The 26,549-nt window shown below is 50.3% G+C and overlaps 1 protein-coding gene across 4 annotated transcripts in view; it reads right to left on the bottom strand.

Annotated features, from left to right (window-relative positions):
* The window catches only part of ZXDC (ZXD family zinc finger C), a 52,042-nt gene extending 31,285 nt beyond the window's left edge, over positions 1 to 20,757 (bottom strand). For 2 of the 4 annotated variants that reach the window (XM_063941190.1, XM_063941189.1), the window contains exons 1-9: positions 19,710 to 20,757; positions 17,069 to 17,221; positions 15,984 to 16,062; positions 14,303 to 14,433; positions 13,734 to 13,898; positions 12,784 to 13,460; positions 10,478 to 10,556; positions 4,344 to 4,498; positions 4,020 to 4,121 (exon numbers count right to left, since the gene is read on the bottom strand). In XM_063941190.1, the coding sequence (XP_063797260.1) occupies positions 4,020 to 4,121; positions 4,344 to 4,498; positions 10,478 to 10,556; positions 12,784 to 13,460; positions 13,734 to 13,898; positions 14,303 to 14,433; positions 15,984 to 16,062; positions 17,069 to 17,221; positions 19,710 to 20,664 (2,496 nt within the window). In that variant the 5' untranslated portion in view covers positions 20,665 to 20,757. Of the gene's footprint in view, positions 1 to 3,244; positions 3,829 to 4,019; positions 4,122 to 4,343; positions 4,499 to 10,477; positions 10,557 to 12,783; positions 13,461 to 13,733; positions 13,899 to 14,302; positions 14,434 to 15,983; positions 16,063 to 17,068; positions 17,222 to 19,709 lie in introns of those variants that run through there. The other 2 variants (XM_063941191.1, XM_063941192.1) reach the window with 2 other exon arrangements.
* Positions 20,758 to 26,549: the final 5,792 nt, after the last annotated feature.

Here is a 26,549-nt window from a genome sequence, read left to right as displayed (position 1 = left end):
TTCTGCAGTAGCTGGTCCCTGGCTCTCGCCTTTATCAGGAGATCATCCAAGTACGGGATAATTGTGACTCCTTGCTTGCGCAGGAGAACCATCATTTCCGCCATGACTTTGATCTGTCCACGGCTCAGAGGGTTTTCACCAAACGGCAACTTCTGAAATTGGTAATGACAATCCTGAACTGCAAACTTCAGGTAAGCCTGATGCGGAGGATAAATGGGAACATGTAAATAGGCATCCTTTAAGTTTACCGACACCATAAACTCCCCTTCCTCCAGACTGGAGATCACTGCCCGGAGAGATTCCATCTTGAATTTGAATCTTCTTAGGTAGAAATTGAGGAATTTCAGGTTCAGGATTGGTCTGACCGAGCCGTCCGGCTTCGGGACCACGAACAGGCTCAAATAAAAGCCTTCTCCCTATTGAGACGGGGGAACCCTGACAATGACCTGATTTTGACACAACTTTAGTATTGCGTAGCATACTACCTTCCTGTCCGGAAGAGAAGCTGGTAAGGGCGATTTGAAAAATCGGCGAGGGGGAACGTCTTGAAACTCTAGTTTGTATCCATGGGACACTATTTCTACAACCCATGGGTCCAGTTCCGAACGAATCCAGAATTGACTGAAGAGTTTGAGACGTGCCCCCACCGGTGTGGACTCCCGCAGAGAAGCCCCAGCGTCATGCGGTGGATTTGGCAGAACCCGGGGAGGACTTCTGGTCCTGGGAACCTGCCATGGCCGAAGCTCTTTTACCCTTTCCCCTTCCTCTAGTAGCAACGAAGGAAGAACCTCGGCCTTTTCTGTATTTATTGGGCCGAAAGAACTGCATCTGATAGCGGTGTGTTTTCTTTTGTTGTGCAGGTACATAAGGTAAAAGTGATGACTTACCCGCGGTAGCCGTAGACACCAAATCAGCGAGGCCGTCACCAAACAACACACCACCTTTGTATGGTAGAGACTCCATATTTTTCTTAGAGTCAGCATCAGCATTCCATTGATGAATCCACAATGCTCTCCTAGCTGAGACTGCCATGGCATTGGCCCTTGATCCCAAGAGGCCAATATCCCTCGCAGCTTCCTTTAGGTATGCTGCAGCGTCCCTGATATGACCTGGTATCAAGAGAACGTTATCCCTATCTAGGGTATCTATCTCAGATGACAAGTTATCTGCCCACTTCTCAATAGCACTACTCACCCACGCAGATGCAATGGCTGGCCTGAGCAGCATACCTGTGGTGACATAAATGGATTTCAGTGTATTTTCCTGCCTACGATCCGCAGGATCCTTAAGGGCTGCCGTGTCAGGGGACGGAAGAGCCACCTTTTTGGACAGCCGTGAGAGAGCCTTGTCCACAATGGGGGGTGACTCCCACTTTTCCCTATCCCCAGAAGGAAACGGGTATGCCACCGGAATCCTTATGGGAATCAGAAACTTTTTGTCAGGACTTTCCCAAACCTTTTCAAATAGAGTATTCAGTTCATGAGGGAGGAAAAGTTACCACAGGCTTCTTTCCCTTATACATACAGACCCTTTTGTCAGGAACAGTAGGGTCCTCTGATATATGTAATACATCTTTTATCGCCATAATCATGTACCGAATGCTCTTTGCCAATTTTGGATCTAATCTGGCATCACTATAGTCGACACTGGAGTCAGAGTCCGTGTCGGTATCTGTGTCTGCCAACTGGTCAAACGATCTTTTTTGTGACCCCGAAGGGGTCTGTACTTGCAACAACACATCCTCCACAGATTTCTTCCATGCCTGGTTCTGAGACTCAGATTTATCCAATCTCTTATTAATAAGAGCCATACTAGCATTCAAAGCATTCAACACATTTACCCAATCAGGAGTCGGCGGTGCCGACAGGGTCACTCCCGCAGCTGTCTGTGTCCCTAACACAGTCTCCTCCTGGGAAGAGCACTCAGACATGCCGACACACGTGTACTCAATACTCAGACACACTGGGCATACAGGGGACAGACCCACAGTAAAGTCTGTCAGAGAGACACAGAGGGAGATTGCCAGCTCACAACCCAGCGCTTCACCAACGGTTCTGAAACACCAAACAATGCCCCAGACCTGCAGCGCTTTTATAATAACTATATATTGCATCAAAATTTACTGTGACCACCCACCCCGTTTTTCACCGATACTTATGCAGCAGTGTGAGGAAGGACCAGCGTCTCTGCAGCCTGTGTAGAGAAAATGGCGCTGAGCTGTGTGAGCTCAGAGGACTAAGCCCCGCCCCCGCAATGGCGCGCTTCAGTTCCACTTTTTTTAACTAAATATTTATACTGGCGGGGGTTAGGACAGTGCCTCTGCACCTATGTCCCCTCTTGCCAGTCCATTTAGAGGCTTATATGCTGCCCAGGGTGTCGCCGCCGCCCCCCCCGCACCCTGTAGTGCCGCTGTGTGTGGGAGCATGGCGCGCAGCGTGTAATCGCTGTGCGGTACCTCAGAAGCCGTCACTGAAGTCTTCTTTGCTTCTTCTACTCACCTGACTTCTGGCTCTGTAAGGGGGGTGACGGCCGGCTCTGGGAGCGAGCATCTAGGCGTACCTAGCGATCAAACCCTCAGGAGCTAATGGTGTCCTGTAGAAGCAGAGCCTTTGAACTCACTAGAAGTAGGTCATACTTCTCTCCCCTAAGTCCCACGATGCAGGGAGACCGTTGTAAGCAGTTCTCCCTGAAAATAAAAAACCTAACGCAAGTCTTTTCCGAGAAACTCCGTAGAGCTCCTCAGTGTGCATCCAGTCTGCCTGGGCACAATTCTAAACTGGAGTCTGGAGGAGGGGCATAGAGGGAGGAGCCAGTTCACACCCCTTTCAAAGTCTTAAAGTGCCCATGTCTCCTGCGGATCCCGTCTATACCCCATGGTTCTTATGGTGACCCCAGCATCCTCTAGGACGTATGAGAAGGGGGGGAAACGCACAGCAGTGATCAAATCTGAATGACCCTCTATGTCCTGACTGCATGGAGAAGTATTTCTTTCTTGGGACCACTCCTGGCTGCCGTCTGTGTGTGTTCTAGGCGCTGTACCCCTCACAGGAAGTATTTATACAAGTCTTAACATAGAAAGACAATATTTTCACATTTAATTTTTTCATTGCATAAGCTAAAGAGAATTGGTGCTACTGTCTAACATACCAGAAGTAGTGAATACATCCGGGTGATTATTTTTGTATCAAACCTTGAACAGAGGACACAACGCAGCCTCTAGCAATCATTTATTAAGTACATTTTACAAATCTTAGGTGAAAGCTTATTGGTTGCTAAGGGAAACTCCCCCACATCTGCGTTTGAAACATCTACCCGCTCCTGAGGTGAGAGCAGAAACGGCTAGGGTACTGTCATTTTCTCCTTCAGATGGAAATGTCCTACTTAGTGGTACCCATCATCTATACCCCAATGTTGCAGTATTACTATCTTGACTGGATGGCAGCCTGCTAAGACCACAATGACTCCACGATCATTACACTAATATGTTAATACCATCTCATAACCAGATCTGCACCCAATGTCAGCATTTATGGGATATTCTGATATAACGCCGCATTTCCAGCATCAAGCACGATGCTCCCTCTCTCCTGCACAAATCCCGACACTTGCAGACAGGCAATACATCACAGATCAGTGATTTATATTGGCGTTTCCATTTATTTATCCAGCAACCTGTATATCACAGTTTGGCCACTAAGTGGCACTGTCCTACCAATAACCACACATAATGAAACAAATGATCAGCAGAAGGCGTGCGAGTGCCATAACAGCCTGTTCTTGCAATCAAGAATTTCTGTGGGACTGCATTGCTTACACAGACACCAATCACTGTAAAAGCAGACAAATGAAAATACAAACAGGGATCTTTACTGAACCACCGGCCTGCGCAGTAATGTGGCCACAAAGAGGGGGGGTGGGTGGTTGGGTAGACACTTTAATGTACATATCTTGAAGGTACTAAACACCAATACAAACATTTACATGTACCACAAAATGATTAGGACTTCAAAATACCATACCTGAAGGATATGTACAGGCAAATCCACAGTAAGCGGTGTGTGAGCGGCCGGAGACTGTGCGTTCAGCTGGAAAGGGAGGTCACCATCTCCCGGGGGATCGTCCTAGTGACAAGTAAAGAGAGGTTGTAACATGGAAGTTACACTGCATGCCAGCACGGAGTAATAGAAGCTACCGTGTACCCATCAGCTGCTCACTGGACGCAGGTGATGGTAGAATAAGCAGCCTCGCCATGCACCAGGAAGTACTGGCAGTGCTGACATTCCTGGAGAATAGGCTCAGAGACTGACAGCTTACACTGATTACAGACGGGAGTGTGCACCTACCTGCAACAGCTGAATCTGCACATACTGCGCCCCGGTGGCTGGGTCCCGTATCGTCAGCCCACTATTTGGCACAACAACGCTGCCGCCAAACCGGTTCCCGGTAGGAGACACCACAGAGTTTGGTTTTGTACCTTTACTTTTTTTCTGTGGAGAACCTAAAAAAAGAAAAAAAAAAAAACACTCAGCTGACTTAAAAAAACAAAAACTGAACACAATAATATAAAAAATAAGAATTTACTTACCGATAATCCTATTTCTCATAGTCCGTAGTGGATGCTGGGGACTCCGTAAGGACCATGGGGAATAGCGGCTCCGCAGGAGACTGGGCACATCTAAAGAAAGCTTTAGGACTATCTGGTGTGCACTGGCTCCTCCCCCTATGACCCTCCTCCAAGCTTCAGTTAGGATACTGTGCCCGGACGAGCGTACACAATAAGGAAGGATTTTGAATCCCGGGTAAGACTCATACCAGCCACACCAATCACACCGTACAACCTGTGATCTGAACCCAGTTAACAGCATGATAACAGAGGAGCCTCTGAAAGATGGCTCACAACAATAATAACCCGATTTTTGTAACAATAACTATGTACCAGTATTGCAGACAATCCGCACTTGGGATGGGCGCCCAGCATCCACTACGGACTATGAGAAATAGAATTATCGGTAAGTAAATTCTTATTTTCTCTAACGTCCTAAGTGGATGCTGGGGACTCCGTAAGGACCATGGGGATTATACCAAAGCTCCCAAACGGGCGGGAGAGTGCGGATGACTCTGCAGCACCAAATGAGAGAACTCCAGGTCCTCCTCAGCCAGGATATCAATTTTGTAGAATTTTACAAACGTATTTGCTCCTGACCAAGTAGCTGCTCGGCAAAGTTGTAAAGCCGAGACCCCTCGGGCAGCCGCCCAAGATGAGCCCACCTTCCTTGTGGAGTGGGCATTTACAGATTTTTGGCTGTGGCAGGCCTGCCACAGAATGTGCAAGCTGAATTGTACTACAAATCCAACGAGCAATAGTCTGCTTAGAAGCAGGAGCACCCAGCTTGTTGGGTGCACACAGGATAAACAGCGAGTCAGATTTCCTGACTCCAGCCGTCCTGGAAACATATTTTCAGGGCACTGACAACGTCTAGCAACTTGGAAGCCTCCAAGTCCCTAGTAGCCGCAGGCACCACCAATAGGTTGGTTCAGGTGAGACGCTGAAACCACCTTGGGGAGAAACTGAGGACGAGTCCTCAATTCCGCCCTGTCCGAATGGAAAATCAGATAAGGGCTTTTTCAGGATAAAGCCGCCAATTCTGACACGCGCCTGGCCCAGGCCAGGGCCAACAGCATGACCACTTTCCATGTGAGATATTTTAACTCCACAGATTTAAGTGGTTCAAACCAATGTGACTTTTGGAACCCAAACTACATTGAGATCCCAAAGTGCCACTGGAGGCACAAAAGGAGGCTGTATATGCAGTACCCCTTTTACAAACGTCTGAACTTCAGGGACTGAAGCTAGTTCTTTTTGGAAGAAAATTGACAGGGCCGAAATTTGAACCTTAATGGACCCCAATTTCAGGCCCATAGACACTCCTGTTTGCAGGAAATGTAGGAATCGACCCAGTTGAATTTCCTCCGTCGGGCCTTACTGGCCTCGCACCACGCAACATATTTTCGCCAATTGCGGTGATAATGTTTTTGCGGTTACATCCTTCCTGGCTTTGATCAGGATAGGGATGACTTCATCCGGAATGCCTTTTTTCCTTCAGGATCCGGCGTTCAACCGCCATGCCGTCAAACGCAGCCGCGGTAAGTCTTGGAACAGACAGGGTCCTTGCTGGAGCAGGTCCCTTCTTAGAGGTAGAGGCCACGGATCCTCCGTGAGCATCTCTTGAAGTTCCGGTTACCAAGTCCTTCTTGGCCAATCCGGAACCACGAATATAGTGCTTACTCCTCTCCATCTTATCAATCTCAGTACCTTGGGTATGAGAGGCAGAGGAGGGAACACATACCCTGACTGGTACACCCACGGTGTTACCAGAGCGTCTACAGCTTATTGCCTGAGGGTCCCTGGACCTGGCGCAATACCTGTCGAGTTTTTAATCATGTGGAAGACTTCTGGGTGAAGTCCCCACTCTCCCGGGTGGAGGTCGTGCTGAGGAAGTCTGCTTCCCAGTTGTCCACTCCCGGAATGAATACTGCTGACAGTGCTATCACATGATTTTCCGCCCAGCGAAGAATCCTTGCAGCTTCTGCCATTGCCCTCCTGCTTCTTGTGCCACCCTGTCTGTTTACGTGGGTGACTGCCGTGATGTTGTCCGACTGGATCAACACCGGCTGACCTTGAAGCAGAGGTCTTGCTAAGCTTAGAGCATTGTAAATGTCCCTTAGCTTCAGGATATTTATGTGAAGTGATGTCTCCAGGCTTGACCATAAGCCCTGGATATTCCTTCCCTGTGTGACTGCTCCCCAGCCTCGCAGGCTGGCATCCGTGGTCACCAGGACCCAGTCCTGAATGCCTAATCTGCGGCCCTCTAGAAGATGAGCACTCTGCAACCACCACAGGAGGGACACCCTTGTCCTTGGTGACAGGGTTATCCGCTGATGCATCTGAAGATGCGATCCGGACCATTTGTCCAGCAGGTCCCACTGGAAAGTTCTTGCGTGGAATCTGCTGAATGGGATTGCTTAGTAGGAAGCCACCATTTTACCCAGAACCCTTGTGCATTGATGCACTGAGACTTGGCTCGGTTTTAGGAGGTTCCCGACTAGCTCGGATAACTCCCTGGCTTTCTCCTCCGGGAGAAACACCTTTTTCTGGACTGTGTCCAGGATCATCCCTAGGAACAGAAGACACGTCGTCGGAACCAGGTGCGATTTTGGAATATTGAGAATCCAATCGTGCTGCCGCAACACTACCTGAGATAGTGCTACACCGACCTCCAACTGTTCCCTGGATCTTACCCTTATCAGGGAATTGTCCAAGGAAGGGATAACTAAAATTCACTTCCTTCGAAGGAATATCATCATTTCGGCCATTACCTTGGTAAAGACCCGGGGTGCCGTGTACCATCCATACGGCAGCGTCTGAACGGATAGTGCGGTTCTGTACCATAAACCTGAGGTACCCTTGGTGAGAAGGGTAAATTTTGACATGAAGGTAAGCATCCTTGATGTCCCGAGACATCATGTAGTCCCCTTCTTCCAGGTTCGCAATCACTGCTCTGAGTGACTCAATCTTGAATTTGAACCTCTGTACGTAAGTGTTCAAAGATTTTAGATTTAGAATCAGTCTCACCGAGCCGTCCGGCTTCGGTACCACAACAGTGTGGAATAATACCCCGTTCCCTGTTGCAGGAGGGGTATCTTGATTATCACCTGCTGGGAATACAGCTTGTGAATGGCTTCCAAAACGGTCTCCCTGTCAGAAGGAGACATCGGTAAAGCCGACTTTAGGAAACGGCGAGGGGGAGACGTCTCGAATTCTAATTTGTACCCCTGAGATATCACCTGAAGGATCCAGGGGTCTACTTGCGAGTGAGCCCACTGCACGCTGAAATTCATTGAGACGGGCCCCCCACCGTGCCCGATTCTGCTTGTAAAGCCCCAGCGTATACTGAGGGCTTGGCAGAGGCGGGAGAGGGTTTCTGTTCCTGGGAACTGGCTGATTTCTGCAGCCTTTTTCCTTTCCCTCTGTCACGGGGCAGAAATGAGGAACCTTTTGCCGGCTTGTCCACGAAAAGACTGCGCCTGATAATACGGCGTCTTCTCATGTTGAGAGGCGACCTGGGGTACAAACGTGGAATTCCCAGCTGTTGCCGTGGCCACCAGGTCTGAAAGACCGACCCCAAATAACTCCTCCCTTAATAAAGCAATACTTCCAAATGCCGTTTGGAATACGCATCACCTGACCACTGACGTGTCCATAACCCTCTACTGGTAGAAATGGACAACGCGCTTAGACTTGATGCCAGTCGGCAAATATTCCGCTGTGCATCACGCATATATAAAAATGCATCTTTTAAATGCTCTATAGGCAAAAATATACTGTCCCTATCTAGGGTATCAATATTTTCAGTCAGGGAATCCGACCACGCCAACCCAGCACTGCACATCCAGGCTGAGGCGATTGCTGGTCGCAGTATAACACCAGTATGTGTGTAAATACCTTTTAGGATACCCTCCTGCTTTCTATCAGCAGGATCCTTAAGGGCGGCCATCTCAGGCGAAGGTAGAGCCCTTACAAGCGTGTGAGCGCTTTATCCCCCCTAGGGGGTGTTTCCCAACACACCCTAACCTCTGGCGGGAAAGGATATAATGCCAATAACATTTTAGAAATTATCCGTTGTTATCGGGGGAAACCCACGCATCATCACACACCTCATTTAATTTCTCAGATTCAGGAAAACTACAGGTAGTTTTTCCTCACCGAACATAATACCCCTTTTTTGGTGGTACTCGTATTATCAGAAATGTGTAAAACATTTTTCATTGCCTCAATCATGTAACGTGTGGCCCTACTGGAAGTCACATTCGTCTCTTCACCGTCGACACTGGAGTCAGTATCCGTGTCGGCGTCTATATCTGCCATCTGAGGTAACGGGCGCTTTAGAGCCCCTGACGGCCTACGAGACGTCTGGACAGGCACAAGCTGAGTAGCCGGCTGTCTCATGTCAACCACTGTCTTTTATACAGAGCTGACACTGTCACGTAATTCCTTTCAACAGTTCATCCACTCAGGTGTCGACCCCCTAGGGGGTGACATCACTATTACAGGCAATCTGCTCCGTCTCCACATCATTTTTCTCCTCATACATGTCGACACAAAAGCACCGACATACAGCACACACACAGGGAATGCTCTGATAGAGGACAGGACCCCACTAGCCCTTTGGGGAGACAGAGGGAGAGTTTGCCAGCACACACCAGAGCGCTATATATATACAGGGATAACCTTATATAAGTGTTTTTCCCCTTATAGCTGCTGTATAGTTAATACTGCGCCAAATTAGTGCCCCCCTCTCTTTTTTTAACCCTTTCTGTAGTGTAGTGACTGCAGGGGAGAGACAGGGAGCTTCCCTCCAACGGAGCGGTGAGGGAAAATGGCGCCAGTGTGCTGAGGAGATAGGCTCCGCCCCTTTTTCGCGGACTTTTCTCCTGCTTTTTTATGGATTCTGGCAGGGGTTAAATGCATCCATATAGCCCAGGAGCTATATGTGATGCATTTTTTTGCCATCCAAGGTGTTTTTATTGCGTCTCAGGGCGCCCCCCCCCCCAGCGCCCTGCACCCTCAGTGACCGGAGTGTGAAGTGTGCTGAGAGCAATGGCGCACAGCTGCAGTGCTGTGCGCTACCTTGTTGAAGACAGGACGTCTTCTGCCGCCGATTTTCCGGACCTCTTCTGCCTTCTGGCTCTGTAAGGGGGCCAGCGGCGCGGCTCTGGGACCCATCCATGGCTGGGCCTGTGATCGTCCCTCTGGAGCTAATGTCCAGTAGCCTAAGAAGCCCAATCCACTCTGCACGCAGGTGAGTTCGCTTCTTCTCCCCTTAGTCCCTCGATGCAGTGAGCCTGTTGCCAGCAGGTCTCACTGAAAATAAAAAACCTATTTAAACTTTTCACTAAGAGCTCAGGAGAGCCCCTAGTGTGCACCCTTCTCGTTCGGGCACAGAGATCTAACTGAGGCTTGGAGGAGGGTCATAGGGGGAGGAGCCAGTGCACACCAGATAGTCCTAAAGCTTTCTTTAGATGTGCCCAGTCTCCTGCGGAGCCGCTATTCCCCATGGTCCTTACGGAGTCCCCAGCATCCACTTAGGACGTTAGAGAAAGGAGACACAAACGTGGCTCCAAACTATTACGTCAAAGTGTAGAAGGGCTGGCAAATAAACGGGCTTAATATGGCCGCGGTCACCCCCCAACAGACTCGCCGCAACTGTACAATATAGCAAGTCTTTACAGCAGGACACAATAACCATTTATAACCTACAAACGCTATACATGGAGTTCTCGCTTTAGTTCCGCTATCACAGCCAGCTCTGTGATATTACACTGGCAAGTTCTGGGGCAGTTCTGCCAGGAAGGGGGCGGAGCTTAGATCACATGGCAGAATAAGCAGCCGCACCCCCATACCAGCCACTCCGCTCACCTGTGCTGCTTCCTCCCTTCTTCTTGCTCTTGGCCAGCTGAATGGCTCTGTAGTCTGTCCTCGCCGAGCCCCCGCTCTCCTGGAATCAGGGGGGGGGGGGAAAGGGGTTAATGCCAATACTGCCATGCTCAATCCCTCACAAGGCTTTCTCAAGCCCCTGAATTATTAATGATCTATAAAATACTTTAATAACCAGAATACTTTCAGAACAGATAGAAGGACTGACACTTGTCAAACCATGTGTGACTACAGGAAAACATGGTGCCCACTTCTACACATTTACTGCAAAGTACACTTCTTAATGTGCCAGTACAGTGCCTAGCCCCAGCTGATATTCATTGATAGATTGCATCCATTCGGGGCGTGTGTGGGTAATGCATGGGGTGGTCCTGTAGCACCGGGTATTACTATTACTTCTGCCAAGGATCACCATTCGCTTTACTTTTGATGGAGAGTGGAGAGAAGTAATGCTTACTGCAGATCTTGGGGGGGGTAATTCAGAGTTGATCGTAGCAGCAAATGTTAGCAGTTGGGCAAAACCATGGGCACTGCAGGTGGGGCAGATGTAACATGTGCATAGAGAGTTAGATTTGGGTGGGTTATATCGTTTCTGTGCAGGGTAAATACTGGCTGCTTTATTTTTACACTGCAATTTAGATTGCAGATTGAACTCACCACACCCAAATCTAACTCTCTGCAAATGTTATATCTGCCCCCCCCCCCATCCATCCCTCAACTCTGAATTAGGCCCTTGGAGCCGATTCAGGAGGTGGATGCAAATGGCACAGCCGTGACTGAAAATATGCAAAAGCCGCCTGTGATCAACTGGCTGGAGACGCAGCACCGGATCAACAGCGTAACCATCGGGCATCCTGTGTCCCAGTTAGGTTGCAGACAGGGGGTCCTATGCACGTGCGCCCGAAGAGGGGGCATGCCCACTCAAGGACATGCTGTGCTGCACCCAAGCTGTCCCCTCACTGTCATGCCGGTAATTGGCAACCGCAAGCTTTCCCACCTGCGGGACACTGCAGCCAGCAAGTGGGAAGGCACGGGTACGCTGTTTTAGCAGGGCACTGCTAAAAGGGCTCCCTGCCTGCATTTGGCAGTTCTCAAATCGGGCAGGGCACTGCACGCTGCTGAACCAGCCTAGCGTGAACACTACATACCCGAGTAGCCCAAAGACCACATCTACACTGCCAACGCCAGTAAATCTACGTCAGAAGACTGGCCTCGGCATTGCCACACACTTCAGTTTTGTGAAACGGTCTCCTCCTCACACTGTGGCCTAAATCATGTTTGTACACAATGGCAGATTATCGCGCAACAGGGGGGGGGGGATTGTTGGCAGACTGCGCATGTGTCTCGATCACACCGAGCTCTCTCTCACAATGAGGATTTCATGGAAGAGTGATTGACAGGAAGTGATGATTTGGGAGGCGATAACAGAGTTTAGGGGGAGTGGCTGGTAAAACGCAGACGTCATGGCCATTTTCGGCGCTTGTATCTGCTGGCGGCGGAGGGCTTGTACGTGCTAAACCATGGCACCTGCATGGCTACTGCGGTGTCCAGTCTGTGTAACAATAGACCAGCTCTTAGCCCTGATGTTCCTCGTTTTAGTGTACAGGCTGAGAACGTGTACACAACTGTGAATACGTTTGTGATGGATCCGGTGGGCGACTGCACCCTAGAGAATCGCAATTGTGTTCAAACATGAATTGGCCCCCCGTGTCTGATACCACAGCAGTGTTGCGACACGTGCACTGCGGCTCCCGTGCAGTAGCAGAAACATTGGTCAATAGCAAAGTGCCCCTATCCATATGCTTGGTTTGATAGGCGTCATTACCAGCCTTATCCCTGGTGCAGTAGAGAAGTCTGGAGACCGTTATGCTTGTAGCAGACTCTGCATAGACCGAAGTTCCATTGACAGGCCCTCTCTGATCACGGACTACCCAAGGACACGTCATTATGCCCTTTTACGTGCAAATGGGGGACACTGAAGCGTGTAGGCCTCTGAATCACTAGTACCAGCACATGCAGCACGAACACACCAGATAAACTATGCACCAGTGCACTTGTTCCAACTCTAGATCAGCCCCTGCGTTTCTGCCCTGACCCCAGGCCTGTAGGAGTCCATGTTGCAATTTCACTAGGAAGCAAGTCACAAGTAGCAACTCTTCAGGAATCAGATGCCAGGAAAAGGTTCCCTAGATGATGTGGTAATGAAACAAGCCGTCATGTGACAACTACAGTCCAATAAACCGGAAGCAGGGAATTATATCAGAGGGCTTGTAATAAACAGCACTTACCACTACAGAGCTCCCGGCCACAGGGCTAAACTCTGTTTCTTTCTGAGAACTGTAGGTGCCTGTGGGGTTGGGAAAGACGAACTGTGTTACCACTTTACTCCCCTCTTGCTGACCTACGACCTCTGAACTCGGCAACAGGCTTCCTTCCGCTTTCACCTGCGTCAGCAATTCGGGCATGGAGCTGCTTGTGGCCAGGCTAACAGAAGGGGTTAGAGTAGATGAATCTATAGTAAGGTTGTTGGTGGATGTAAGGGCGTGCAGGTCCTGGTTGGAACCTCTCATTGACAGAGAAGCCAGGGAACCCAGGGCCTCCGCGTTTACAGTCTGTACATCGTCCAGGTGTAGGTTGCCCTGCTGAAGGATGGACGCGGCGGCTCCGAGCAATAGGGAGCTCTCCAAACTGTGATGGCTTTCATTGTTTGACACCAACACCAAAGGGTCTACGGGATGGGCCAGAGAGTTATTGTTGGTTGTCAGGTTGCCGCCTAGCGTAGATCTCACAGAAGACACATCGATGGTTAGTATTCCAGAGTTGACCAGGGTCAAGTCAGCCGAGATCCCGGACCCACCGGAGGACACGTTCGTGAAGAGGGAGGACAGGTCCAGATTGCTGAGGTCGCTCTGGGCCGAGCTTGTGAGTTCACTGCTGGGTGTCAGGGAGCTGGCGGCTTCTAGGTCTAAAACAAAGACAGTAAATCATATAATAATCCATCTTAAAATTAAAGATGCTACAAAACATGATAAGCTCCCAATGTTATGAAGTCTGGACAGACCCCAGCAGAATTGGAGCCAGTGGGAACACTAAGCATGTGGAAGGGACAAGGCAGCGGAGCGGGAAAGAGAAAGCAAAGTAAAGGCCGGGAAGCAGCGCAGAGCAACAGGCAGACACTTAGGTGACCCGGCGTACGTAGCGGCGTAGTGACAAAGCATACAGTTTATTTTGCCCTCACCTTGGCCGTGCTGTTTCACCATGTGAGATTTCAGGCTCTGCTTAGAAGTGAAGATCTTGCTGCAGTTGGACACGGAACAGCGGCTCTTTGAGGCATCCACGTCCTGGAGGTGCTTTTTGGAATGGATGTATAAACTGCTGCGGGCGGAAAACTTGGCTCCACAACCTGATGCAGAAGAACAGGTAAAAGTTCAGCAGATGAGAGGGAGAGACCATACTATACTGCAATATCGTACCCTCACCCTTACGGATTACTGTAAGTAGGTATAAAACACCATGTATGTAGAGAATGTTAGTACATCAACCAAGATCAGATTTATTTTCAGCGTCAGGCTCACTAGTAAACCTCATAACGACATTAGGATGCCAAGCTACAGAGCGATCTCAGATGTGGCAACACGGCTTTGTAAATAGTCCGCATCATACGTCCAGTACCGGAGCTTTATTCTCACCAATAAACAAAATATTTTCTGTCAGTCACACCAAGCAGAAGGAGTCTTTGGTACTCACATAGCACAGGCAAAGCATGCACTAGGATTATATGTATGTGACTGATAAAACGAGGCTTACCCTCCACAGGGCACTCAAAGGGTTTAGTACCCAGGTGAGTAATTCTGTGACCCTTTAAGTGCTCTGCTCTTGTAAACGATTTCCCGCAACCATCCACCGGACACGGATAACGCCGGTCATCTTCGTGTTTCCTTGTAAAAAAAATAAATGAATAAATCCGCAACATACACTGACAGACTAGTGTTCGTTCTAGCACCCTGCACCTTTCCAATCCTGTGCAGTTCCTCTTTCCTGCCTGGGGTGTCGCTCTCTGCTCTGGTGCTTCTCAGCACACTCTGATCTGTTACTCAGTGCTGTGATACAGACCTGTGTGTGCTGAGAAGCACCAGAGCTGACAGCGACACCCCAGGCAGGAAAGAGGAACTGCACAGGATTGGAAAGGTGCAGGGTGCTAGAATGAACACTACAGACATTAAAACTGGTGCAGTCACAGCGATTGCAAAAAGGTACTATAACTTGTAACAACCAGACATTTAATCCAAATTTTTAAAACTGCGGTGTAGTAACAAAACTATTTCCCGGGTGGCCTAGGCAGCATTACTAACTATTACATGGAAATGGGGCTAGGTGGGCAGGTCACCAGTGTGTCGGGAGGGAGTACAATTATTGGCCCTCATTCCGAGTTGTTCGCTCGCTAGCTGCTTTTACCAGCAGTGCACACGCTAAGCCGCCGCCCTCTGGGAGTTTATCTTAGCAGAAGTGCGAACGAAAGATTAGCAGAACTGCTCGAAAATCTTTTCCTGCAGTTTGAGTAGCTCCAGACCTACTCATAGATTGCGATCACTGCAGACTGTTTAGTTCCTGTTTTGACGTCACAAACGCCCTGCGTTCGGCCAGCCACTCCTCCGTTTTAGCCTGACACGCCTGCGTTTTTTAGCACACTCCCGGAAAACGGTCACTTACCACCCACTTCCTGTCAATCACTCACCGATCTGCAGAGCGACTGAAAAGCGTTGCTCGCCCCTGTGTAAAACTGCTTCGTTGTGTGTGAAATTATTTGGCGCGTGCGCCCTGCGGCCCATACGCATGCGCAGAACAGCCGATTTTTAGACTGATCGCTATGCTGCGAAACAACGGCAGCGAGCGATCAACTCGGAATAACCCCCATTAGCTGGCAAGAGGGTTAGACTTGGTTCATCTGTGTCATTACCGAGTACAATACAGGAGATGCCAGCTCAGCTATTCCAGTCTCCTGCATTCCCAACATTCAGTTATAAGTCTCACACCTATGCAATATATACATCAGGATGATCAGGGTATAAATGGGAGGAGATATAGTATCACCATCCGATGCCAGATTACCACCTTGCCTTATAAACGCAGCAAAGTGTTACTCACAAACAGGTTACATTTACACAATCTTGCATCTATTTGCCACGATTTGAGCCAATTTTTGTGGCTTCTTAAATCATCAGGAAGAAGTGACATCACTGAGACACTATGCACCTCATGCCTCAGATTACTAGCTTCTAGCAAATTCATTGGCCTCTTTCTCATGACTATTGGTTCAGCCCATAGAATAGCCACCTCTAGTGTGCATAAACTAAAAGAAACTGGAGGTGTACGATTCCCATTAGAGTCCATCAATACCTGACAACAGCTAAGAATGTATGCCACGTGTAGCAGTAATCCATACCATTATTATCTTGGGCAAAGAAACAAATAAATAGGCGATAAATACCTTTTATGCCTTAACAGCTTGGACATGCTCGTGAAGGATGAACCACAGCTCTCAAAGTCACAAATAAAAGGCCTTTCCCCTAAGACACACACAAATGGATGACATTAAAATATATCTCTCTTTACTCAGTTTATCTGTAGGACTATCCAGAGCAAAGTCAGCATATTTCAGACACAGAACAAAAAGCTCAAGTTATAAAACACAGCACGTCAGTTAGTTCTGCTGCAATAACGCAGATAAAACCATGTGCACTGATCCACCAGTCTGTAAAACTTACAAAAGCATGTTACCTAGGAGACTACAAGCCATCCATAAAGTTTCTTCCTACAAAAGATTAGTTCACGATAAAATAACAGTGTCCTATGCGCTGTATTTTATTTTTGTTAATGTGCAGCTTTAATAAAAACACAGTGGGGCGAGTGGGTTTGGGCTGATGAAATCTATTCCTGGTAAGGTACAGCAGGTTACGTGTAAGGTTATACCACTTTTACACTCGCAGGAAAGTTCATTCCCGGGAATGTGTCCCGGTATATTTGCCGGGACACATTCCCGGGAATGACCCTTTCACATTAGCGGGCTGACCCGGCATATTGCCGGGTCGGTGACGTCACCGCCGAGTCTCCCAGAGGCGGTGCTTGGAGATAATCTTCTCCAAGCACCGCCTCCTCCTATGAAGAGAACGGGTGCCGGGTCGCCTTGACCCGGTATACCCGTTTACACTGGCAGCTTCCCGGGACGGTCCCGGGTTCAACCCTGCTTTTGACCTGGGATGAAATCCTGGGATGAAATCCTGGGATGCTCGTCCCGGGAAATTGTCCCTGTACCCATTTACACTGAGAAGAATCCCGGGATGATGCGCGTTCACGTGCAATATCCCGGGATTTTTCTGCGAGTGTAAAAGGGGTATAAGTGTACTACAGAAGTGGGGATAGGTTTTTTTTTTCCCCAGACTGTTTGGTGCACAGAACTGTGAACCCAAAAAAGCACCCACTGTTTCAACAATGAAACCTAACTTTGGGATCAATAACTCCTAGTTTGTGCTCTTATCGAATGAGCCAATGAACTCTGGCTGCGGAGAGACAGACCTGTGTGGCTGCGGAGGTGTATTTTCAGCCTGCAGGCCTTATCGTATTGCTTGTTGCAGCCAGGGAAAGAGCAGGTGAATAGTTCTTGTTCCCGTACGTGTGCTCTGTGATGCGAGAACAGCGCAGTCACTGTAATAAAAGTCTTGTCGCAACCTACAGGAAACAAAAACATTCATAAGTCACAAGGCCATTTAGAGCGGAGGTTTGTTTCAAAGAAATCATTGCACAGTAGAACAGATTTGCCAGCTTATGCATACAGGATCTGTGCGCAGCAAATGCGTGGGTCACAGTTTTGCAAGTCTAAAGGAAGTCACTGCCTTAGAGAAAAATGACTCCCAAGATCCCGACGCTGGCAATCATCCCCAGTTACCTGGCTCCTATTAAGTCATTTTCTCGGATAACCATATAGCTACACCTTCATGGTCACAAAGCACCGAGAGCCACCTTGACCCAAGTAAAATGAAAATGACGGTAATAATTGACACTTTCGTACAAAAGGGAGCAGCAAACCTTTATCATTTCTCCTCTATCAATATGCTGGCGCCTCTCAGTTATGCATCGGACCAGATAGCTAATGGGGGCCCCTTTCTCTGGATAGACAGCAGTACATGCACTTATTCCAAGGCAGGACAGAGAACACCCAGCTATTACGGCTGTCATGAGTCCTTTAGGAGAAAAGCTCTTCATCAGACCTGGCCAAACTGTGGCTCTCCAGCTGTTGCTCTCCCAACATGCACTCCCACCGATCAGCTGGTAAAGCATGCTGGGATTTGTAGTTTCAGAACAGCTGAAGAGCCACTGGTTAGCCAAGCCAGCACTAAATATTTGAAACAAGTCAGAAATTTGTTAGGAGTCCTGCGGTGATCACGGTCTCCCCCTTCCCCATTCTAGCATAAAACAGATCAGATGTTGTCCAGCCAAAAAGTGGACCCCACCATGTTTCTTTAGACAAGAGGTTCTCAAACACAGTCTTCAAGGATCTGAGGTATATCGATGGCTCAGCACAGATAGTTAAATCAAATTTATTGAGGTGCTAATTAAGTCACCTGTGGCCAAGCATGGACCTACTTAAAACCTGGACCATCAGGGTGCCTTTAGGACCACGTTTGGGAACCTCTGCTTTAGGGTTTCATTTTTTTACTGCATCTTCTTCGTGACGTCACGCACAATGGGCGACATCTGGGTATCAGCAGCAGTATTATTATTCCCACGGGAGGGGGTGCGTTTGAGAATGGACAAGTTTACCGGTCCTTTAGGCCAAACTGCGGCTTTATGAAAGCCCCACACATTGCGCCATTTTATTATAGTGGTTGTGTTTTGTCAGAAATTGAGATCTTGGAATTCTGGCAGATTAAAAAGTGTCTGTAAACCTAAAGGAAAGATGATGCATCAACAGAAGGTGTGTGTGTGTGTGTGTGTGTGTGTGTGTGGGGTATGCAAGCTTCAGCTCGCTGTCATCTGATCACAGTTATGCAAAAGACAGAATTTGCACATAGGCTTTGGCTATAGTACATAGCAGGGCTTCTATAAAACTTGTATGTAATGTTTAATTATGCATTATAACACAGAAGTCGCCAGTGATGTCAGAGAACGTCCAGGTACGACCAGATGATGACGAAATTCACCCTCTCAGATGCACACACTTTAGAATCATTCCCCATTGCTACCAAAATCCCAGGTCTGACCTGCAATTGGAACACAGTTCCAAGCCAGGTCAGACTCGGGATTTATCCCGTTTCCACTGCGGCGCCGACCTGGGATACACCTGGGTCGACGCCGTTCACATTGAACCCGGGTGCAGTTCCAGCGCTTGGAGATGTTGTCGTTTCCTTGCGCCACAAACCTCTTGGAAAACAGCGCACCGGCCGTCTGGTGGATGACCACTGACGGACAGGGTGCGTTCAGGACAATGGTGCCACACTGGAGACAATCAGGAAGACTTTACAGCCTCCCGCATGGTAAGGGGGGATTGGGGTAAAATCCGGAACAGTCTGGACCATACGGGTAGGCTGTAAGCTCTTCCTCCCCGGCGATAGCCGCCATAGGTGATGGGTTCTTGAGCCAATCGCCAGACCGTAAACAGGTTACGACCTGGGTAACCCGTTTCCACTGCAGCTCACCCAGGTCTTTCCCGGTAAAAACTTTGCTAGGTACCCGGGAAGGATACCCAGGAGACTAGACCCGGAAAGATCAGTTTCCACTGACTAAAATCCCGGGTTGGTAAACACCCAGGATTTTCAGGTCATAGGAAAGGGGTATTAGAGTGTATAGGTTTTATTAGTATGCTTCTGTAGACACCATAAAGGAGACATATCTGCACGTTGTTTGCACACCCAGAATATTTAATAAGTCTCTGGGATACTGGGGGCCAAGATGTGATCAGCCACCTGTGGTATAGAGCATACATGTAGAATAAGGATGGATTCCAGTGTAGACACGCATACCCAAATCCGCGCTCAGGAGTACTTGCATGAACCCAAAGCGTACACCCCCGATGACGTCCGCACATTGCACTGACATTTCAAGTCATTTTATAAGGAATCATTTTTATTTTCCAGAGCCAACAATTGGTAGACCATAAAGAGCCTTCCTCGACGTCAATCCTACAGGCCTCACGACCAAAGCCACCAACGGAACGTACCATGGAACTCGCACTTGTAGGGCCTCTCCGGCTCGAAGTGGGCCCGCCGGTGGGCGCCGAGCTTGGTTGCGGTGGGGAAGGAATCGCCGCAGGCTTCGCAGCGGAACTGGTTCTCCATCTCGTGGGCTTTCAGGTGGGCCTTGAGGTTGTAGACGGTGGTGAAGCTCTTGCCGCAGCCCGGGGTCTCGCAGGGGAAAGGCCGCTGCTTGTCGTGGGACTGCAAGTGGCGCTTCAGCTTGTAGAGGGTGGTGAAGGACCAGCCGCAGTCGTCCAGGTGGCACTTGAAGGGGCGCTGGTCCTCGGTGTGGCTTAGCAGGTGGACCTTGAGCTGCTGCTTGCGGTCGAAGGCCTTGGCACAGCCGGGCTCAGGGCAGCGGAAGACCAGCAGCACCCCTTTGCGGGCCAGGTCCAGGGCCTCCCCCAGGTTGACCTGCAGCTCCCCAATGTCCCCCACCAGGAAGCTGGTCACGTGCTCGTCCTCGGGGTCCCTCAGCACCATGTCCACGTCGTCCAGGCCCTCGGAGAAGCTGTGCTGGGCGGTGCTGATGCTGCTGGGGTCCCCCTGCGGGGACAGGTCGGAGGCCCAGGCCTGCTGCGGGGTGGCCGGGGCGCTGTGACTCCCAGGCCGGGGATGCGGCCTGCTCTCCGCGATCTCACCGCTCTCCGGGGCCTCCCTGGTCCCCAGGGTCAGCACGCCGTTCTCCAGCCGTACCGTCAGGTAGCCCAGGTCGGGGGCGGCGCTGGGCCGGGGGAGCTCCGTGCTATCGGAGGCGGCCGCGGGGCTGTCGGTGGAGGCCCCCAGGTTGACCACCATGTAGATGGGGTACACGTTCCCCCCGCCGCCGCCTGTTCCGGCCACGGCCCTGTCCTCGTCCTCTGAGCCCTCCTCACGCTGAGCGGGGAGCCCGGGGCCGCCATCTTGCTGCCGCTGCCCCGCCGGCCCCTGGATTTCCATCTTGGTGTCCCTGTAGCATATAGAGCCCGCGGAGGGAGACCGGGGCCGTGCAGCAGTTTACAGCGCTCTTCCTACGTGTAGCCATCCGCCTGCTCAGCTGTCGCTAAGCAACAGGCCGTCGGGACTATTTTCTTTCTGCTCAGACAGTGCTTTGTGTATGGAGTGTGAGCTCAGACTCAGTGCTCTGTGTATGGAGTGTGGGCTCAGTGTATGGAGTGTGAACTCAGTGCTCTGTGTATGGAGTGTGTGAGCTCAGTGCTCTGTGTATGGAGTGTGAGCTCAGTGCTCTGTGTATGGAGTGTGAGCTCAGTGCTCTGTGTATGGAGTGTGAGCTCAGTGCTCTGTGTATGGAGTGTGAGCTCAGTGCTCTGTGTATGGAGTGTGGGCTCAGTGCTCTGTGTATGGAGTGTGGGCTCAGTGCTCTGTGTATGGAGTGTGAGCTCAGTGCTCTGTGTATGGAGTGCGGGCTCTGCTCAGTGTATGGAGTGTGGGCTCAGTGTATGGAGTGTGAGCTCAGTGCTCTGTGTATGGAGTGTGGGCTGAGTGTATGGAGTATGAGCTCAGTGCTCTGTGTATGGAGTGTGGGCTGAGTGTATGGAGTATGAGCTCAGTGCTCTGTGTATGGAGTGTGGGCTGAGTGTATGGAGTATGAGCTCAGTGCTCTGTGTATGGAGTGTGGGCTCAGTGCTCAGTGTATGGAGTGTGAGCTCAGTAATCTGTGTATCATATGGAGTGTGAGCTCAGTGTACGGAGTATGACCTCAGTGCTCTGTGTATGGAGTGTGGTCTCAGTGCTCTGTGTATGGAGTATGGGCTCTGTGCATCATATGGAGTGTGGGCTCAGTGCTCTTCGTATGGAGTGTGAGCTCAGTGCTCTGAATCTTATGGACTGTGAGTTCAGTGCTCTGTGTATCGTATGGAGTGTGGGCTCAGTGTATGGAGTGTGAGCTCAGTGCTCTGCGTATGGAGTGTGGGCCCAGTGGAGTGTGAGCTCAGTGCTCTGCGTATGGAGTGTGGGCTCAGTGTATGGAGTGTCAGCTCAGTGCTCTGTGTATGGAGTGTGGGCTCAGTGTATGGAGTGTGAGCTCAATGTATGGAGTATGAGCTCTGTGTATGGAGTGTGGGCTCAGTGCTCTGTGTATGGAGTGTGAGCTCAGTGCTCTGTATGGAATGTGGGCTCAGTGTATGGAGTGTGAGCTCAGTGCTCTGTGTATGGAGTGTGGGCTCAGTGTATTGAGTATGAGCTCAGTGCTCTGTGTATGGAGTGTGGGCTCAGTGCTCTGTGTATGGAGTGTGAGCTCAGTGCTCTGTGTATGGAGTGTGAGCTCAGTGCTCTGTGTATGGAGTGCGGGCTCTGCTCAGTGTATGGAGTGTGGGCTCAGTGCTCTGTGTATGGAATGTTGGCTCAGTGCTCAGTGTATGGAGTGTGAGCTCAGTGCTCTGTGTATGGAGTGTGGGCTCAGTGTATGGAGTATGAGCTCAGTGCTCTGTGTATGGAGTGTGGGCTCAGTGCTCTGTGTATGGAGTGTGGGCTCAGTGTATGGAGTATGAGCTCAGTGCTCTGTGTATGGAGTGTGGGCTCAGTGCTCTGTGTATGGAGTGTGAGCTCAGTGCTCTGTGTATGGAGTGTGAGCTCAGTGCTCTGTGTATGGAGTGCGGGCTCTGCTCAGTGTATGGAGTGCGGGCTCTGCTCAGTGTATGGAGTGTGGGCTCAGTGTATGGAGTGTGAGCTCAGTGCTCTGTGTATGGAGTGTGGGCTGAGTGTATGGAGTATGAGCTCAGTGCACTGTGTATGGAGTGTGGGCTCAGTGTATGGAGTGTGAGCTCAGTGCTCTGTGTATGGAGTGTGGGCTCAGTGTATGGAGTATGAGCTCAGTGCTCTGTGTATGGAGTGTGGGCTCAGTGCTCTGTGTATGGAGTGTGGGCTCAGTGCTCTGTGTATGGAGTGTGAGCTCAGTGCTCTGTGTATGGAGTGTGAGCTCAGTGCTCTGTGTATGGAGTGTGAGCTCAGTGCTCTGTGTATGGAGTGTGAGCTCAGTGCTCTGTGTATGGAGTGCGGGCTCTGCTCAGTGTATGGAGTGTGGGCTCAGTGTATGGAGTGTGGGCTCAGTGTATGGAGTGTGAGCTCAGTGCTCTGTATGGAGTGTGAGCTCAGTGCTCTGTGTATGGAGTGTGGGCTCAGTGCTCTGTGTATGGAGTGTGAGCTCAGTGCTCTTTGTATGGAGTGTGAGCTCAGTGCTCTGTATATGGAGTGTGGGCTCAGTGCTCTGTGTATGGAGTGTGAGCTCAGTGCTCTGTGTATGGAGTGTGGGCTCTGTGTATGGAGTGTGAGCTCAGTGCTCTGTGTATGGAGTGTGGGCTCAGTGCTCTGTGTATGGAGTGTAAGCTCTGTGTATGGAGTTTGAGCTCAGTGCTCTGTGTATGGAGTGCGGGCTCTGCTCAGTGTATGGAGTGTGGGCTCAGTGCTCAGTGTATGGAGTGTGGGCTCAGTGTATGGAGTGTGAGCTCAGTGCTCTGTGTATGGAGTGTGAGCTCAGTGCTCTGTGTATGGAGTGTGGGCTCAGTGCTCTGTGTATGGAGTGTGAGCTCAGTGCTCTGTGTATGGCGTGTGAGCTCAGTGCTCTGTGTATGGAGTGCGGGCTCTGCTCAGTGTATGGAGTGTGGGCTCAGTGCTCAGTGTATTGAGTGTGGGCTCTGTGTATGGAGTGTGAGCTCAGTGCTCTGTGTATGGAGTGTGGGCTGAGTGTATGGAGTATGAGCTCAGTGCTCTGTGTATGGAGTGTGGGCTCAGTGTATGGAGTATGAGCTCAGTGCTCTGTGTATGGAGTGTGGGCTCAGTGCTCAGTGTATGGAGTGTGAGCTCAGTAATCTGTGTATCATATGGAGTGTGAGCTCAGTGTATGGAGTATGACCTCAGTGCTCTGTGTATGGAGTGCGGGCTCTGCTCAGTGTATGGAGTGTGGGCTCAGTGTATGGAGTGTGAGCTCAGTGCTCTGTGTATGGAGTGTGGGCTGAGTGTATGGAGTATGAGCTCAGTGCTCTGTGTATGGAGTGTGGGCTGAGTGTATGGAGTATGAGCTCAGTGCTCTGTGTATGGAGTGTGGGCTGAGTGTATGGAGTATGAGCTCAGTGCTCTGTGTATGGAGTGTGGGCTCAGTGCTCAGTGTATGGAGTGTGAGCTCAGTAATCTGTGTATCATATGGAGTGTGAGCTCAGTGTACGGAGTATGACCTCAGTGCTCTGTGTATGGAGTGTGGTCTCAGTGCTCTGTGTATGGAGTATGGGCTCTGTGCATCATATGGAGTGTGGGCTCAGTGCTCTTCGTATGGAGTGTGAGCTCAGTGCTCTGAATCTTATGGACTGTGAGTTCAGTGCTCTGTGTATCGTATGGAGTGTGGGCTCAGTGTATGGAGTGTGAGCTCAGTGCTCTGCGTATGGAGTGTGGGCCCAGTGGAGTGTGAGCTCAGTGCTCTGCGTATGGAGTGTGGGCTCAGTGTATGGAGTGTCAGCTCAGTGCTCTGTGTATGGAGTGTGGGCTCAGTGTATGGAGTGTGAGCTCAATGTATGGAGTATGAGCTCTGTGTATGGAGTGTGGGCTCAGTGCTCTGTGTATGGAGTGTGAGCTCAGTGCTCTGTATGGAATGTGGGCTCAGTGTATGGAGTGTGAGCTCAGTGCTCTGTGTATGGAGTGTGGGCTCAGTGTATTGAGTATGAGCTCAGTGCTCTGTGTATGGAGTGTGGGCTCAGTGCTCTGTGTATGGAGTGTGAGCTCAGTGCTCTGTGTATGGAGTGTGAGCTCAGTGCTCTGTGTATGGAGTGCGGGCTCTGCTCAGTGTATGGAGTGTGGGCTCAGTGCTCTGTGTATGGAATGTTGGCTCAGTGCTCAGTGTATGGAGTGTGAGCTCAGTGCTCTGTGTATGGAGTGTGGGCTCAGTGTATGGAGTATGAGCTCAGTGCTCTGTGTATGGAGTGTGGGCTCAGTGCTCTGTGTATGGAGTGTGGGCTCAGTGTATGGAGTATGAGCTCAGTGCTCTGTGTATGGAGTGTGGGCTCAGTGCTCTGTGTATGGAGTGTGAGCTCAGTGCTCTGTGTATGGAGTGTGAGCTCAGTGCTCTGTGTATGGAGTGCGGGCTCTGCTCAGTGTATGGAGTGCGGGCTCTGCTCAGTGTATGGAGTGTGGGCTCAGTGTATGGAGTGTGAGCTCAGTGCTCTGTGTATGGAGTGTGGGCTGAGTGTATGGAGTATGAGCTCAGTGCTCTGTGTATGGAGTGTGGGCTCAGTGTATGGAGTGTGAGCTCAGTGCTCTGTGTATGGAGTGTGGGCTCAGTGTATGGAGTATGAGCTCAGTGCTCTGTGTATGGAGTGTGGGCTCAGTGCTCTGTGTATGGAGTGTGGGCTCAGTGCTCTGTGTATGGAGTGTGAGCTCAGTGCTCTGTGTATGGAGTGTGAGCTCAGTGCTCTGTGTATGGAGTGTGAGCTCAGTGCTCTGTGTATGGAGTGTGAGCTCAGTGCTCTGTGTATGGAGTGCGGGCTCTGCTCAGTGTATGGAGTGTGGGCTCAGTGTATGGAGTGTGGGCTCAGTGTATGGAGTGTGAGCTCAGTGCTCTGTATGGAGTGTGAGCTCAGTGCTCTGTGTATGGAGTGTGGGCTCAGTGCTCTGTGTATGGAGTGTGAGCTCAGTGCTCTTTGTATGGAGTGTGAGCTCAGTGCTCTGTGTATGGAGTGTGGGCTCAGTGCTCTGTGTATGGAGTGTGAGCTCAGTGCTCTGTGTATGGAGTGTGGGCTCTGTGTATGGAGTGTGAGCTCAGTGCTCTGTGTATGGAGTGTGGGCTCAGTGCTCTGTGTATGGAGTGTAAGCTCTGTGTATGGAGTTTGAGCTCAGTGCTCTGTGTATGGAGTGCGGGCTCTGCTCAGTGTATGGAGTGTGGGCTCAGTGTATGGAGTGTGGGCTCAGTGTATGGAGTGTGAGCTCAGTGCTCTGTGTATGGAGTGTGAGCTCAGTGCTCTGTGTATGGAGTGTGGGCTCAGTGCTCTGTGTATGGAGTGTGAGCTCAGTGCTCTGTGTATGGCGTGTGAGCTCAGTGCTCTGTGTATGGAGTGCGGGCTCTGCTCAGTGTATGGAGTGTGGGCTCAGTGCTCAGTGTATTGAGTGTGGGCTCAGTGTATGGAGTGTGAGCTCAGTGCTCTGTGTATGGAGTGTGGGCTGAGTGTATGGAGTATGAGCTCAGTGCTCTGTGTATGGAGTGTGGGCTCAGTGTATGGAGTGTGAGCTCAGTGCTCTGTGTATGGAGTGTGGGCTGAGTGTATGGAGTATGAGCTCAGTGCTCTGTGTATGGAGTGTGAGCTCAGTGCTCTGTGTATGGAGTGTGAGCTCAGTGCTCTGTGTATGGAGTGTGAGCTCAGTGCTCTGTGTATGGAGTGTGGGCTCAGTGCTCTGTGTATGGAGTGTGGGCTCAGTGCTCTGTGTATGGAGTGTGAGCTCAGTGCTCTGTGTATGGAGTGCGGGCTCTGCTCAGTGTATGGAGTGTGGGCTCAGTGTATGGAGTGTGAGCTCAGTGCTCTGTGTATGGAGTGTGGGCTGAGTGTATGGAGTATGAGCTCAGTGCTCTGTGTATGGAGTGTGGGCTGAGTGTATGGAGTATGAGCTCAGTGCTCTGTGTATGGAGTGTGGGCTGAGTGTATGGAGTATGAGCTCAGTGCTCTGTGTATGGAGTGTGGGCTCAGTGCTCAGTGTATGGAGTGTGAGCTCAGTAATCTGTGTATCATATGGAGTGTGAGCTCAGTGTACGGAGTATGACCTCAGTGCTCTGTGTATGGAGTGTGGTCTCAGTGCTCTGTGTATGGAGTATGGGCTCTGTGCATCATATGGAGTGTGGGCTCAGTGCT

Source organism: Pseudophryne corroboree, chromosome 9, assembly GCF_028390025.1.
Source record: "Pseudophryne corroboree isolate aPseCor3 chromosome 9, aPseCor3.hap2, whole genome shotgun sequence".
In the NCBI taxonomy this organism is placed as follows: Eukaryota; Metazoa; Chordata; class Amphibia; order Anura; family Myobatrachidae; genus Pseudophryne; species Pseudophryne corroboree.
This window is presented reverse-complemented; position numbering and strand designations above follow the sequence as displayed.